This window comes from Apostichopus japonicus, chromosome 16 (genome assembly GCF_037975245.1).
Source record: "Apostichopus japonicus isolate 1M-3 chromosome 16, ASM3797524v1, whole genome shotgun sequence".
In the NCBI taxonomy this organism is placed as follows: domain Eukaryota; kingdom Metazoa; phylum Echinodermata; class Holothuroidea; order Aspidochirotida; family Stichopodidae; genus Apostichopus; species Apostichopus japonicus.
Genome location: NC_092576.1, coordinates 2,279,950 through 2,295,827, shown reverse-complemented (window position 1 = coordinate 2,295,827; position 15,878 = coordinate 2,279,950). Strand labels below are relative to the sequence as shown.

General features: G+C 34.2%; 1 protein-coding gene across 4 annotated transcripts in view; it reads left to right on the top strand.

Moving 5' to 3' along the window:
• The window catches only part of LOC139983650 (uncharacterized), a 468,492-nt gene that overhangs the window by 392,122 nt on the left and 60,492 nt on the right, over positions 1 to 15,878 (top strand). The window contains exons 10-11 of one of the 4 annotated variants that reach the window (XM_071997347.1): positions 12,619 to 12,716; positions 14,602 to 14,649. The exons of the other annotated variants lie outside the window; for them this stretch is intronic. Of the exons in view, the coding sequence (XP_071853448.1) occupies positions 12,619 to 12,716; positions 14,602 to 14,649 (146 nt within the window). The remainder of the gene's footprint in view (positions 1 to 12,618; positions 12,717 to 14,601; positions 14,650 to 15,878) is intronic. 4 annotated transcript variants of the gene reach the window in all.

Sequence of the window (15,878 nt, the reverse complement as noted above, 5' to 3'; positions counted from 1 at the left end):
GCGAAGGAGAAAGCAACATATGCAATGGGCCTATATCTAGCTATATTAAATATGTTTGTGTAACAGGTAGGCCTACAGTGGCCTACTGACTACTTAGACTACAATATATTAACTTGCAAGGAGCAATTATATAACCGATGAGATTCATATTTAATCAATGTTAACAACATTGCAAGTCTGATACTGAGTGTAGGCCTATACCAAATGGTTCCAATCACATTTTGATATTATTATTACTTTTCGGTTTTACTAAAACAATATGCGGAAAGGAATAAATAGTATAATTTACATAATTGATGATTTTAAGCACCATATTGTCGGTTACACTGTAACTTGTAAGTGAAGCGAGTAATGCAAATAAAAGTGTGGTTTGAAAGTTAAGTAAGTGAAAAAAGTAAGTAAGTAAAAAATTTATTGATATCAATCATAAAATGAAGATATAATAAAATGGATTCCGCAGCTTAAAAATATGCAAAATATATATACAAAAATATGATAAAAATATCATCTAGTTATATGACAGTTCAAAAGCTTTATACTCCTCGGTAAAAAAGAATGTCTAAAACGTTCAGTACGCATACGAGGTAGGGTATACAACCTACGTGGAATGGTGTAATACTTATGGAGAGGATGGTCAGGATCAGCCAAAATCCCTCTTACATAATGAAGTACAATTTCTTCAATGTACTGATCATCTATAGAATAATACTTTCTGAAATGTCTGTTAATCAAATTGAGTTGAGTCTTGAAACATGAAGAGAGCCACTCAGGAGCACAATATACCATGAGTGAAAGCACCATGGAACGAAAGAGCCAAAGCTGTTTCTCATATTCTAGGCCAAATCCTCCCAACCTATAAATACAATATATATAGCCGCTGCTTTACTTTCGCAAGTGTTGAGCCTATATGGGAGTCCCAAGTGAGAGTAAGATTAAATATGAGTCCTAAATATTTAAATCTGACACAACCTCAACCTCACTATCATTAATTATAACTGGATCATGCATCTGAACTGAACGGAAATCAACAATTAATTCCTTGGTTTTGGAGCTGTTCATAAAAAGGTAATTGGTTTCACACCACGCTACAGTCTCCGCAATAGCTGTGTGGTAATTGACAATGCTCTGTGGATATTTATCATTACACAAACCAACAATAGCCGTATCATCTGCATATTTTACAATGTTAACATTTTCATAAAGTGTGGACAAGGAATCAGTATAAACGGCAAACAGCAATGGTGATAAACAACACCCTTGTGGGACACCAGTAGTAGTGACAATATCTTCACTGCTGACCCCATCACAGTATACATATTGAGTTCTGTTGAATAAAAAGTGATACAGCAGTGATATGATGTTCTGGTTTACATGAGCATCTAAAGTACGAAGTAAGTTCGAATTGCGAAGAGTGTTAAATGCGGAGCTAAAGTCCATAAAACAAACCCTGTTTTATGAAAGTTAAATTGAGCGATCATAACAATCCCGATATTTCTCTCACTGCAGATACCAATATGTGATCTATGGCTCAAGTTGTCCTTCAGTAAGTTAGAAAAAGGTGATATCGTGCTCCAATCTGGTCTTTGTTTACCAACCCTCTCAACACTGCAGAAGTTATCAGTGAATGCAAACAGAGCAGAACTTACTGAGAAAGACGTTATTGGACTATTGAACTATGGAGTACAGTCTAAGAGATTCAAAGAGCTTTGGTAAGTAGAAAAATATATTATGAAGAATGAAAATGATCACAATAAATGATATAAGGTCTATATGCATACATCTAGAATGATTACAATGAAGATATATATAGGCCTACGTCTTGAATAATGAACTTAAAGATATGTATGTATGCCTATGTCTATATACGTAAACAACACGATAGAAGAAATATCTATTTATCATAGTTCTAAAAGTTAAGTTGCCTTTTTTCATATATTTCATTAACTATAGTTAAAGAAATATATGTAAAAAGGCAATTTCACATAGGCTAATGTGTATGAATCAGACAATAAAACTCATTGGCGACAGAGGATTACATACATTCCTCTTAGGATCTTCCTTAAGTTCAATCTCGTCAACAGGTATAACGTATACTCTGATATTTTGTCCAAAAAAAAAAAAAATTAGTTTAGCGCATTCATTACACAGCACAATATTATCGTCAACGATGAAAAGCCGCTATACGTACTGTCATTGCAACAGATATAAGGACTGACTAATAATCCTTTTTAATATTATAAAGATGATGATCAATTATTATTAAGACCATTACATGCACTGCTAACTTGAATCAACTTTAGCTGACCTACAGCTGCGCATTCGAGGAAAGTATTTTAAATGATTGTAACAATTGACACCGACATTGACACTTGAAAGTCGCGACAGTTGTACGTTAAAATGCGTTGGTTTAAATCTTAGTTGAAACAGTTCTGTAAAAGAGCACTTCAATACGGGTAGTCTATTATAACCGAGCCTCATACCTGTAACGCGGCAGGGATCTCACATGTAGATATTTAAGTTTGTGGATTTAAATGGATGTATTATCATATCAATAACATTCCCATGTCCATGAATATATTGGAACAGTGAAATTACTTGAATTTATAACATTTAAAATAGAAAACAGAGAGAAGAACGAAAATTCAGCAGAGGAATCTTTTTAAATATGATTAACCTTCACAGTTGTATGCCGGCTACATTTTTCTTACAGAAATAATAGCGTTTAGTCATTATATCATTATGTATATAATGTGTAAACTTTATATGATATAAATTAGATTTAGAAAAATCATTTTATCTTAATACAAAGATGGGTACGTGTTGTTCAACAATATTCAGAAAAGACTAATAACCTAAAAGAAACAATAATCAATAAGTTTCCAGACGTTCTTTTTAGATCAACGAGAGGAGTCAAATTAAGAACTTCATTATTTTCTTGTTTTACAGGTTTTATGCTTGTAAGCTGCCAGCATCCATCAGCCCTAAGATGATACCGGAAACAGCAAAATCAAGGAATGTTAAAGGTATTTTGCGGCAGCTCAGAATGGGATTTGGTTAAAATGAGCGTGAAAATGAGTGTGTGCTGAGTTTTTGATTCATGTGTGATTAAAGGATGCCGGGGGGGGGGGGGTGGGGGGAGTAGCAGCGGAGTGAAATTGTTCACATAGAATTATTGGAACAAGTGTATTATAACATTTGCATATTTTGTTGTTTCAGCACGGCCGTGTGCGTCTTGCGTTGTCTGCTAGATATTGGTTGTGCGCATAAACCCTTCATTCATTCATACATAAGCACGTGTATAAGTGTAGGACCATCCCAGCAAACACAAAAACGTTTTTAAAACGCTATTAAAACGTTTCGTCTTTTGTTTTGATAACGTTATTTGTGGTGTCATAAATATGTCACGAAAACGTTTTCAGGCTAGTATTTCAAAACATTTTTTTCGTTAAAACATTAATGTAACATTAAAATAACATTAATATCTCATAAAAACGTTATGCCGATGTTTTTATAACACCACATTTAACGTTATAAAAATATATTTTAGTGGCTCTTTTAAAAATGTTATGATAACGTTTTGTGTTTACTGGGATAGTACATACTCTATTACATTGTGTATGGGTACATGGGATGGTTCAAAGTGTACCATTCCTTTGTCGTTTCTTATATGAACTGTTATGATTTTTTGAAATGATTTATGTAGGTGGAAGCATAACCAATAGTACGATGAGGAAACGATGAACAAAAACATGTTTACAAAATTTGACTAGAAAAAGTGTAAAGAATGTTTACTGTTTTTCTTTATTTTTAATTCGATTTACTCTTTACTACTATACATGCGAGCAAAGAGGATAAGGCACAGTGTGTGTGTTGACGTGCGTGTGCGTGTGTTGGGGGGGGGGGGGGGGTTGCGAGAGAGTTGTCTTCAAGGAAAGACTCTTAGTGAAGATCATTCACAATATAATGACTAATAACTACAAAGTGACGTAACAAACACCTTACTGTCAAATTGCAAACTATCCTCATAAATTGAAGTAGTCAATAAACCTCTCCCTTCAATAGGTATATTTAATTTTTAATTGTTTTTAAATGTTTGGAAAACTTGATAAACCTGAGAAATCCCTTCGTCCAAATCGAAAATTCTTTTAATATTTCAGCCAGATAATTTTATGTTGCTATTGTAGGTAAGCACGGCAAGTCATATATTAATGTTATTTTTCTTTCTTTCTCTGAAGTTCTTTGGCCGGAAGAGACCTGTCTACTTAATCTGCAGTCTGGTAAATGGAAACAGGTTGGTGATATAGATGGTAAACGTATTTAAGGATCAACATGGCTCATGTTGTGTAATTAATATAGCCTATTTAACTGCTGGTGTAAATATCCGTGTACAATAGAATATCCCATTGGAGCGGGTAATGATACAAGTCTGACACAGTGTGTGCCGCTTAATTGCAAACAGTTTCAGGAATGAAATTAATTGAGAAGTAAACAATAGCTATGGTTCTCTCTGGGTAATATTCAGGTAGGAATATGAATGGAAGGAGGTATGCTATAGGCTTCTTAGAATATCCTCACGGTAATTGTGAGTATCATAAAATGATGATATTACGTCGAAACAGTTGAATAAATATGAAATAACACATTTTATGAATCACAGATTAAGGAAGATGTGAGCGTAAAGAAGGCTAAAACCAATAAAACCCACATATGAAATATCAATATAATTTATAGGATTTAACCAGAATTTGTCAGTATTTAGAGTAGGAAGAGACAAGTTAAACATTGTGTAATTTTGGTCATTTTATTTCATAGGCCGAAGACATCCAGACTATTACAGAGCTGTGTTCAAATACTGTCGCCATCAGTAGCGAAAGCAGACTGCAATCACAGGAGTCAACCATAGAACTCCTGAAGAAAGCATCCAGGCATGACGTAAGGATACATTGAAGGGATACGGTGAAGTAGAACACATCACATAAAAAATAGTTATTTTATTTATTCTACTTGTTATCGTATTTGGGAGGGATGGGACATCGTGGGAGTGTGTGTGTGTGTGGGGGGGGGGGGGGTATATGTGGCTAATCACTAACGTTTTCTAGATTTTATATTTTGGCATCATAATTAGATAATTTAGGACCTAATTTCTAAACAAACTGTGATCTGATAAATAAAATAAGACATTTTAATAATTAAAATTAAGTAAAACATACAGAGAAGTTACAAAAGTAACTAGTGGATAATTGTACGCTAGAGAAACTGAAACGTATCCTCTTAGCCACTGAACCACTTGATAACCTTATGAACAGAAAGGCCAAGAACCGTTAATTACCTAATTGAATATTTATTAGGCCCTCACATGAACCACCATTACTCCCCCAAGGCTCCAATACAACAGGTTATAGGCCTATCACATAACCCACACAACAGAGAAACTACAGAGATTTCTATTCTAAACAACATTAACATATGTTTTAATTACTTAACAACCTGATACAAAATGAAATAAGAATCAACATGAAATAAAACATAATCAAACATAAATTTATAAACTATAACAGCATTTTACCTGGTTCCCACTAACCCTCTAAGATACTCAACTACTAACCCCCCCCCCCCTGAAATGTATCTACCCCTCTATAGGTCCCATAGATTATCTCCAAACTGACCCCCCCCCCTCCCCCTTAAACGGAAACAAATATTGCAACCTATATTAAATAATTCAACACCCTGTTTCACCCCACAATCACCCCAGATTGACTAAAGTACACCAATGTACACCTGTAACACCCTTCACTTTGCCTCCATCCGTTAATCTTTAAAACAAAGGACACCATGCACCTTACCCTCACTAAAACAAAACGTGTCTAATTTATAGTTTAGTAGTCTATTAATTCTATTTATTATTTATTTTCCTTCTAGTCAGTGTTTATCCTGTATTTATTAGTTTTGTTCTTACCCTATACTAGAATTACTTACAACTGAACAGTAAAACAAGCCATACAACTTACAAAATATGTAAAACAACCCCCCCCCCCACACCACCTTCACCCTTTCCCTGAATCACTGCACACCCTCCTGTTCCCATTTGTTCAATAATCCTACAAGACGCTCTTTACAGTAAAGTACTATAGTTACTATATATTTAACTGAGCACTTTCACCAAACACACCCCTTTACACCATTATGAATATTAAACTGGCCCCACTATAACCCCCTCCAACCCCAGGAACATTAGTACTTCATTAATTATAATAATAATAGTCAACTCATAAACATTATTGTATAAAAGATATTTATTATATTATGATATAATTATTAATATTATATTTATTATTTACTTTCCTTCAGATTCCTATATTCTGTGTGAGTCTAGTCCAATCCTTTAACAAGGTTGATGAAGATGATATTACTCTCTACTCTGGTCTCTCTCTACCAATCATAACATCAATAGAGAGGATGGAAATATACACAGAGAATGGGAGAGAAATGAATAAACATGAAGTTAATGGAATATTAAACTATGTACAACACTCTCAAAGATTCAAGCACCTGGTGTAAGTATAATTAATAAATATATAAATGATATTAGTAATTAATAAAATAACTAAATAATATTATAATGATGTAAACAAGATAGGAATTGTTAATATAGTTATATTTAATAATTACTGAAGGTTTTATTGATAGGTTTAGATAATTGTAGAAGTAAAACAAATAAATGAAGAAGAAATTGAATTAAGAAATAAACTAGCAATGAAAAAACAGTCATCAGGTAAGGAATGTGATTAATAGGAGAGAATAATAGAGACAAAATGAGACAGAAAAAAACATATTTACAGAATAAAATTAAAAGATAGACTTGTATTGCAGTAAGAATGATAAAATTATTTGTAGCGTGAGAGTAGAATATTTTTATTTACCTGCTTTATAGCAATTATTCATCAAATTAATTAAGGAATCAAAGAGAGTAATTGACAAAAGAAAAAAAAAACAAAAATGTTCTTGTTTTTAGTTTTTTTTTCTGTATGCAAGTAAAGTAACGTGATTATCAAAATAACAAATTAAAGAAAAATATTTATGGATAGATATGAAATGGTCAAAATGTTAATATTTTAAATTTAGTAATGAAATAAATAAAGCGATAGTAAATAAATCAATCGTTTACCTACTAATTAACTTAAATAAGACAGTCGGTAAAATAAAATTAATAAACACTAGAAAAAATAAATAGACACAGAAGGAATAAAAATTAATCTCAATATGTGCAAGAATAAAGCATTCAAGAAAAAAATCTTCATTAAGAAATGCAAAAAGGTCAAAATTCTTATAAAGAAAATTTAGTAAATAAATTGAATGAGGGAAAAAAACGTTACTTATTAATTGAAATAAAACAGTAGGTAAGCAAAAATTCAGCAAAAACAAACAAACTATAAACACAGATAAAAAAAATAAACATTATCCTTAAAATGTTAGAAACTAGTTTGTTTTTGTGTTTTATGTAGCTTAATGTTTCGTTTAAAAAACTACAACATCAACAGTAAAATGAATTATTTACCGCAATTAATTAAGAAGCTGAATAAATAAATATATTTCTGTTAATAAGAGAATGAGATGTGCCTACAATGTGCATGCCTTAAACAAGGTATCAAATATTAAATATCCTTCACCAGGTTCCCCTCCCTCACCCACTGGCTTTTGAATACTATTCCTCTAATCATTAAAATGTTCGCATGTGAATTACGAATGCCGCAACAACAATATATCAGCCGCACCTCCAAGCCTACATCCGCACTGCTAGCAGACCCTGCTGCTGTGCCTACTAACTGCAAATCACGCCCTGAACCAATGCATTGACAACGCAACTATATATATAACCTCTCTCACACCCTCTCCCGCACCCCTCAAATGTAACTTCTAATACATTGTTTAATATGTCCAATATGGTAGTTAATATACACGCTAAACGCATCAAACACCTGTTAATTGCATGCAACACCACCTTTCGCAAGTGACAATGACCCTTCTGCAGTTGCGTTTCTAGATAACACCATTTCCCCCTCTTCCATGAAAATTAAACCACCAGTCCAATCCTTTGCTCTAAACCCACCATTTTAACTCCCTCGCTACCCTAGCCCCCCCCCCCCCACACTGACACACACACACATATAGGCACGTACATACGCACATCATTCCATTTTTCCTATATTTGTTTTGATCCATGTTTTCATCATATGAGCAATTTACAAAAAATAAGTAGGTTGTATCCACCCAACACTGTGAATACATTTATCATATATATCTGTACAGTTAACTATTTCTACTCTTTTTCTACTCAGACAGAACACATTTTTCAATGCTAAAGTCTATTGAAATGATTCCATCATTTTCCTCCTCAAGATGTACACTAATCTTTCCTATTACTGACACTTTCAATAGTTTAACATTTTCTTTTGTTCAACACCTGTCAATCAAATACTTGAACAATGCAATGAAAAGAAGTTGTGTTCAGTAAAAGAGACGCGCGTGACCTTTATATAACGCCTGGATTCTAAAAATAAACAAGTATCTGGATACGTCTAGACACTGTCTAGTTGTGAATGAATTGTTGGTAGGCCCTAGCGCAGCAGTTCAAATATTTTCAATGATTTGTTCTGTTTTGTTGGGAAGTAATACGTTGTTATTTAAATAGGAAGTGGAATGTACAGCACATTGCCCAAGGTAAAATTTCTTATAAGACGGTCACACAACAAATATAAAATCAATTATTGGTGTTAAAGTTAGTAAGGGCGATAATTTTACTTGAAGAAAGTAGACAAAATAAAGCAAAAACCATCATGATAAAGAATTTGGTACGGAGATTTGTATTAAATTATATTGTGAAATAACCTTTGGAGGTTGAGGGTGGGGAGGGGGGGGTAGGGCTATAACTATATACAAGTAATAGTTTCAGCTAATGTTAAGGATTTATCACTTCTTCCGGTAACTCATTTTCAATGGCAGGTTAATACAGCATGTTGTGTATATGCCCGCAGAACCAACAAACTCAGATCCCTGTTATAACGTTTTCATATTCGTTGTCGTTACAAGGCAAACTCAAAAGACATTTCCTTATAGCAGTAAGACATATCAATGTACATGTTACATTGTGTTGTATGCTCTTAAAGAGGATTGTTCACAGTAACGGGTGAGATTGATGGTACGAGAAATAGAGAAACATTTTTTTATAGATTGTGGTGAGGCGATTGAAACTTCATTTACTTGAGGATAAAACAAAATTAGTATGCTGTGGGCGAGGGATGTTTACACAACCTTTAAATTTTTACCAAGAAAGTATTGAAAGTTGATGTTAGTGGTAATTGGCATATATAAAAATTGCGTACCGCAAAATAAAATTTAATATAAAGAAGAAAATTCTACATTGATCCCGATAGAGGCAATATCCGAGTTGATTTATTTCTAGAGAGAAGTCAGGCACTATAGTGCAATTTATGTTTTGAAATTTACAAAAGATGCGATGATATTAATTTTAATTAATGCAACTTGATTAACATTGAACACACTCTTGTCTTTATGATATTATTAGATGCACAAACAGTCCCCAGAATAAAATAATGGCAGATGGAATATAACCTATAGTGTACATTATATAACATGTGTGTGCAGTTCAGTCTAAACAATACAAAAATAAAAAAGTTGTAAACAGTAGAACCGTTTTGCAAACACGATCCATTTTACCAATATTTCTCAAAGGGAGTGGGCCACCTTCCCACCCCACTCCCAAGAACCTTACCTGGATGGACGACATAAGGTTTTTACCTCCCCCTACCCCTCCCCCCCCCCCCCGTGTTGCAGTACATAAAACGGGTGTTGCATCCGTGGATATAGGTATCGCAGTGTAGTGAAGTTATGTTGAATGTAGATTACAAACGCATTTCCACTCGTTAAATGTTAACATTTAGTGTATAAGTAATTGTTTAACTTTTGTGATCTTGTCCATGCCAGCAGACAAGTCACCGCCATTATATTCGGGTATACAATGGCGTTATTCAGACCGAAATATAATGTCAAAGGTAAATTATCGCCTTTTAAATAACAATATCATACGTTCAGCTTTAAGGTATTTAAGCTTATTGCTAACCTTTATCTTTCCACCGTTACCGTATCTTGTATAAGAGGCAACTAGTAGTCGATAATTAATTACCTAAGTAGCTACATTGGATGGACAGTGCTTTAATTTTATGTGACGTCACAATTATAATTGCAATGAATATCTTTCTTTTGTAGTTTTGAATACTGTCTGCTGCCACCTACTATTACAGCTTTCTCTCTGGCAAATCTGATGGCAAGGAATGTCAAAGGTACAGTATAAAGCTCTTATTGATGTAATATTGATCTTTATCAGAGAGAGGTGGAATGGAGCAAGGGAGGGATTTTGCGACAGTCTGTGAGATCATCAGTACTTCAATATGAATGTGTATTGAATAAAGGAGTGTTGTAAAAGTAGGTTTATTTAGCAATGATAAACTGGTTTAATTACTAATGTTATGATTGTGATGACTTCTCTATCTAGTTGCAAGTGAGATGATATCAGGGAGGATTTCTAACCTTCTTTTTCCTTTAAACCATTTTTCATGTCACTAGTGTGAAGGTTGTTTTTTATGAACTATTTCAATTGATGCTTGTTCACTAAATTCGGAACTGATTTTATGAGTTCTTGTCTGTTACGCATTACTTTGATGAAGTTCAAAAATACCGAGAACATATATGTGGCTGTGCTACATCATACTATTTTAATATACACGTGAGTGAGTGGTCATGGCGTCATACTCATTTGAATCATCAATTTAAAGAACTGGGCGCTTCACCACCTTACATTTAATACAAAGCAGCAACTGCATCACTGTGGCAGTTGTTACCGAATTTCATTTTCAGTTCTACACCAAGGAAAAAAACAATCGGAGATTTTAAGTGGCAATTTCTAAAATGGTCATATTGTGTAGTATAGGCACACAGTTGAATGAAACTTATTTATATGTCTATGAATGAAACAGGGTCTATGTTAATGTAGCTAACGTTTGCTTGTAAAATAAGCGGAAACTCACTTGGCAACTAAAATAAGAGAAACTGTTATATGTTAAATTAACACAATCAGCAGATCAACGCATTTTTGTCGATCATTACTCGATAATAATCAAACTAAATGTTGGCACACTTTCTTCTATGTACATAATTCTATATACCTACACCGTTAGCCATGGAGAAAAACGACTATAACATGTTTAGCAAATGACTATGAATGTCGCAATGTCAGTACGTATCGCATTCTGGTACAAACGACCGAGTGATCTACAGAGTCTGACCTGAGGTAACATTTTAAAGGGATACGGCAACTGCGCTATCAGTGAAACATAACTAGCTGAAAGGTACAAGGACACACATGAGTAAACTTGAAGGTCACATTTACTGAAATTGAAGGTTTAAATCGCCACACGATGACACAATTTCCCGTGTAATCTGGCACGGCATAGAACTCTGATAGAGGAACACATCTGTAGTTGGTAATCTGGAACAATCTGGATATATATTTTTCGAGCAAGTTGTTAAAGCCCTCCCACCACCTGAAATCAAATTGCGCACCTAAGCCTATGAGTAGGACCCCAAATAAAAAATGAAAAACATAGAAAAGTTAAACATATATTCGCAGCCATTCTGTCACATTCAGGGACATGGTGAAAAAAAATCACATAACCAGTTTTTGCCTCATCAAAATGAAGCAAATTTACAGTAGACTGCCCTTTAATAATACCAAGATCAGTTACGTTGGATGTGCCTTATTCTTCTTGAAATCAAAATTGTGTTGAATACAATGTTGGTTTTGTTTTTTGAAGATTTAGTAAACCATCTTTTTTTTCTATTCTTTTTTGTATCTGTCTCGATTACAAAAACCTAACAATATTGTTCAATACTTAAAATAAATAACAAAAATTAGGATCGACAGGTTCAAAAATAGTTATAAAACTTTTCTGTTGCTTATTTTACAATAGAAAATATAATATTTACAGTGCACTATGAACATTTCAAAGGAGTTATGAGAAAAAACAGAAAGTTTTCCAAAAATTCAGTCGTCAAAAACTCAGAGTCAAGAAGAAAATTTGAGTTAACAAAGGAGTTCCATTAAATGTGTGAGATGGTCTTATTTCGATATGACAAAAGGTCCAAAGGGGGAATCTGTTTACTAATGATGTGTAATCAGCCAGTTAGTTCCTTAGATAGCGAATTACATTTTTAAACCTTCCTGTTGTACCATAATTTTGCTTCTAGTTGTGTTGATCATATCTTTGTCTAATTTTCTCAGATTATATTTCTACATAGTTCCATAGTAACTGGAATTTACAAATAACAGACCGTGACGGTTGTAATGACTAATTTTCGCATTTTTTATCTTCAAGTCTACAACAACGTAAATATCAATAATTCTCTTTTATGTGCATGTGTGCGGTAAGGGGGGGGGGGGGATAACGGTCCTAAAGATAAGTACGAATTTCCAGTTTCTCAATTATCCATGCATGGTCGAGTTAAAATATTCACTATAGTCTATTGTTCCTATCCATTTGACAGTTTTCTGGAATCCTTACGGCTATGATGAACGCAAGTATCGTCTGAATCTTCAGTCTGGTCGCTGGCTTCTGAACAAAGATCCTGATTCATTCTTTCCTGTAAGTAATGCTTGTGAGTTATCATAACGTTTAATAGTTAATTCAGTTACAAGCATAAGTTTGATTTGTCGTAGCCAGTTTAAAATTAATGAGTGTCTGCCTATATCCATCCTTTAGTATGCATTATAGTTGTTGCCATCAGTTTGCCTTCAACACCAAAGCGTTAAAATTTTCCAGACGTAGTGCAGATTAACATTCCTGTTGCTCTTCATGAGTGTGAGGTTATTGATTTAAGAAGTTTACTTCCCGGTGATAATTTCCGGAATCATACATATGCTGCTGCAACTAGTAGAGATGTCCTTTATATACCTTCTGTCCCCCCTTCCCTACCCATCCTTTTGCTTACACATCGGGCAGAATTGTAAATGTGATTTTCCGAGTCTATCTATTTCGATTTCATTGCTGAACTTCCTGCCCCTGGCAATAGGTATAGAAGGTAAGATTGAAAGCATTCAACATAATTTAAAGTACTGTCTGTTTTACATTTAACTTATGGCCTTACCCAGTATATTATTTCTAGGCATTTCCTGTAATAAATCGTTAAGTATGAGCAACATCAACAAAGTCTAACAAGTTATGGTTAAGCGTGGTGAATCCCTATTTATCATAGCTTATTTCCTTCCGTCTTACAAGCGCTGCCAGCGTAGAGTGAACTTAAGTACATAGGAGCTAGCACAACCATGTCGTTATTAAAGCTATTGAACAGATACGAGTTTCACTCTTTCCTTCACATGAAAGCTTCTCAATCCCATTTTAAAAAAATGAACATTTTGATAACAAAGACATTATAGAAAGGATGTCCTATAACACAACTGAATTGTCTACTGAAGTAAACTGTGTTTGTTGATATTAAAACTCCATAGATTAAAATGTTCAAGTTACTCATATCGACTATTGTTGATAAATGTGTATAGTGAGGCAAGTCAAGGCCGCAATAAATAACAATGGAACATAAATACCCATTGAACAAATGGCCGTAGCTAGAAAAATTCTGCACCAGTCGGCAAAATGAAGAAAAGAGAAAAAGAGGAAAGAGAGAGGAAAAGAAGAGAAAGAAAGAAGGGAGGGAGGAGAGGCAGTGGTTAACTAAGCAGGGGCGGTCCGCACCATGTACCAGTCAGGGGGATGCGATGCTACAGCCCCACAAAAATAAGACATACAAACAAACTAACATAAATAACTGTTTATGGGGATGTTAAGGGTGGTCAGCTATAGACGAAAGGTGAAACATTTCGTCTATTTTTTAAATCATTGTGGTGGTTAATACCAATCTAAATGATCTACTAACAATTAACATGTTGTTCAAACTTAAGATACATTCACTAAAGAATGAGAATTCCTTTACATATATGCAGTTCAATGCTTTGCCAAAGATAGCACCATTTCGCATCTAAACAACCTTCCTTGACAAAAATCAACCCCTCCCAAGGGCAGCACCCCCTGCATGGAGATAAAAATACGCCACTGAAGAGAGGGAGGGAATGGAAAGAAAAAAGAAAGGAAGGGGGTGGTCTTGGAGGGGGGGGAGATTGGGATGTCTATCTAGACTGCAGAAAACTCCCTTTCCTTTACAACTTATATGAAATAGAACATGTTGAAGTTTAGCCCCTTTTTAGCACAACTTTAACATAAACCTAAGTATTCTGTGGACCTGGACCCCAATTAGGGGACTGTCATGCTTCAGTGGACATCTGCCCATTCCCCTCCACTGGACTCTCGCTTCGTTCATGAACACTTATTGTCGATAGTTCCATCTTTTAGTCGGCAAAACATGCCACAACCAACCCCCCCCCCTCCCCGGCACACACACATACGTTTAACGTTCTGACGATGCCACTTATTGAACATAATATTCATTGTCTACTTTTATATGCTTTCATTACAGATGTTGGAAATTGGTGATGAAATAACGGATGATGATTATGCAAATGAGGTAAAGCATAGAATATTCGTCAGATTTGGAAATGTCTGTGTATGTGTGGGGGTGTGTGCGTGCGAGTGGGTTTAGAGATGAAGAAGGCTCTGCAAGTTCACACCGGTAATCGATAATTATTGAGATGTTTGGTTTAGAAATATTTACCTGCACCATTGCCATTTCGTTGTATGTTGGTTGCATTCACACAGATTGAGTGTAAAAAAATGAAATAGGTCTATTAACGGCATTATTTCTGCATCACTGTCACTAAACAGCTAAACATTCTATTTATACATATTTATTTGAATAATCTGGCGTTCATTCATGTAACGACTACATGTTTTTAAAAAAAATTCAGTGCAACTCTTATAATTTATCATTTTTAATCTGAAAGAAATTTAAAAGTGAAGCACTTCCATGAAACATATTGCTCCTTAAAAACATCGCGAGAGTTAATCATGATATCTCCTTATATCATATTATATACAGCATCGCAAGTTTGTTGTCTCTAATGCTACATAGTAAAGCTCATAGTATAAACGAGTAAAAATACCACAGTTGCTATTTTCCAAAATATTTCAATGTTATTATTTTACTGTTTCGCTGATAGGTGGAAGCCTTCCGGAATCACTACAGGTATATCAACACTTACACACTATTTTTGCCAATAAACTAGACGCAACAAACCTTTAATGAAGTGATGTATTACGTGCCCACGCAATATTACTAACGTTATCTTGTAATGTTACAATGTTCATCAAAATCCATATTTTGGAATGACTTAAGCTTGCAAAAGTTTCGAGTCTGACTCTAAATTCATGAAATGTCCAAATTTAACTGTTATTAGATTATCATGTCATATAATGAACTCGAGGACTGCAATGTTTAATGATGTAAGAAATTCGAATTTTAAACAAATAGAGATATAATTCATCTGTAACAGTAATTTCAGAGAATCCTTGTTTGGCATTCCGGCAATCACTCATCATTCAGTAACCTGTTGCATTTTGTTTTTATCTGAAATTATTGAAAGTATCTACTAGTGAAAATCACCATGAAGTTCATGGGGATAGCAACATTCTGAGTTCGAAAACTCATGGCTGTCAGAAATAACATACAAAATTCATTGATACTGATCGTGACCCTTGCCCTGCTCTTAAAAAAAAATATCAAGGAAAGTTAACCTTAAATATAAAAGGTAAAAACATGCACATTGTTGTTTCAATGGATAGAGATTGATATAAAAA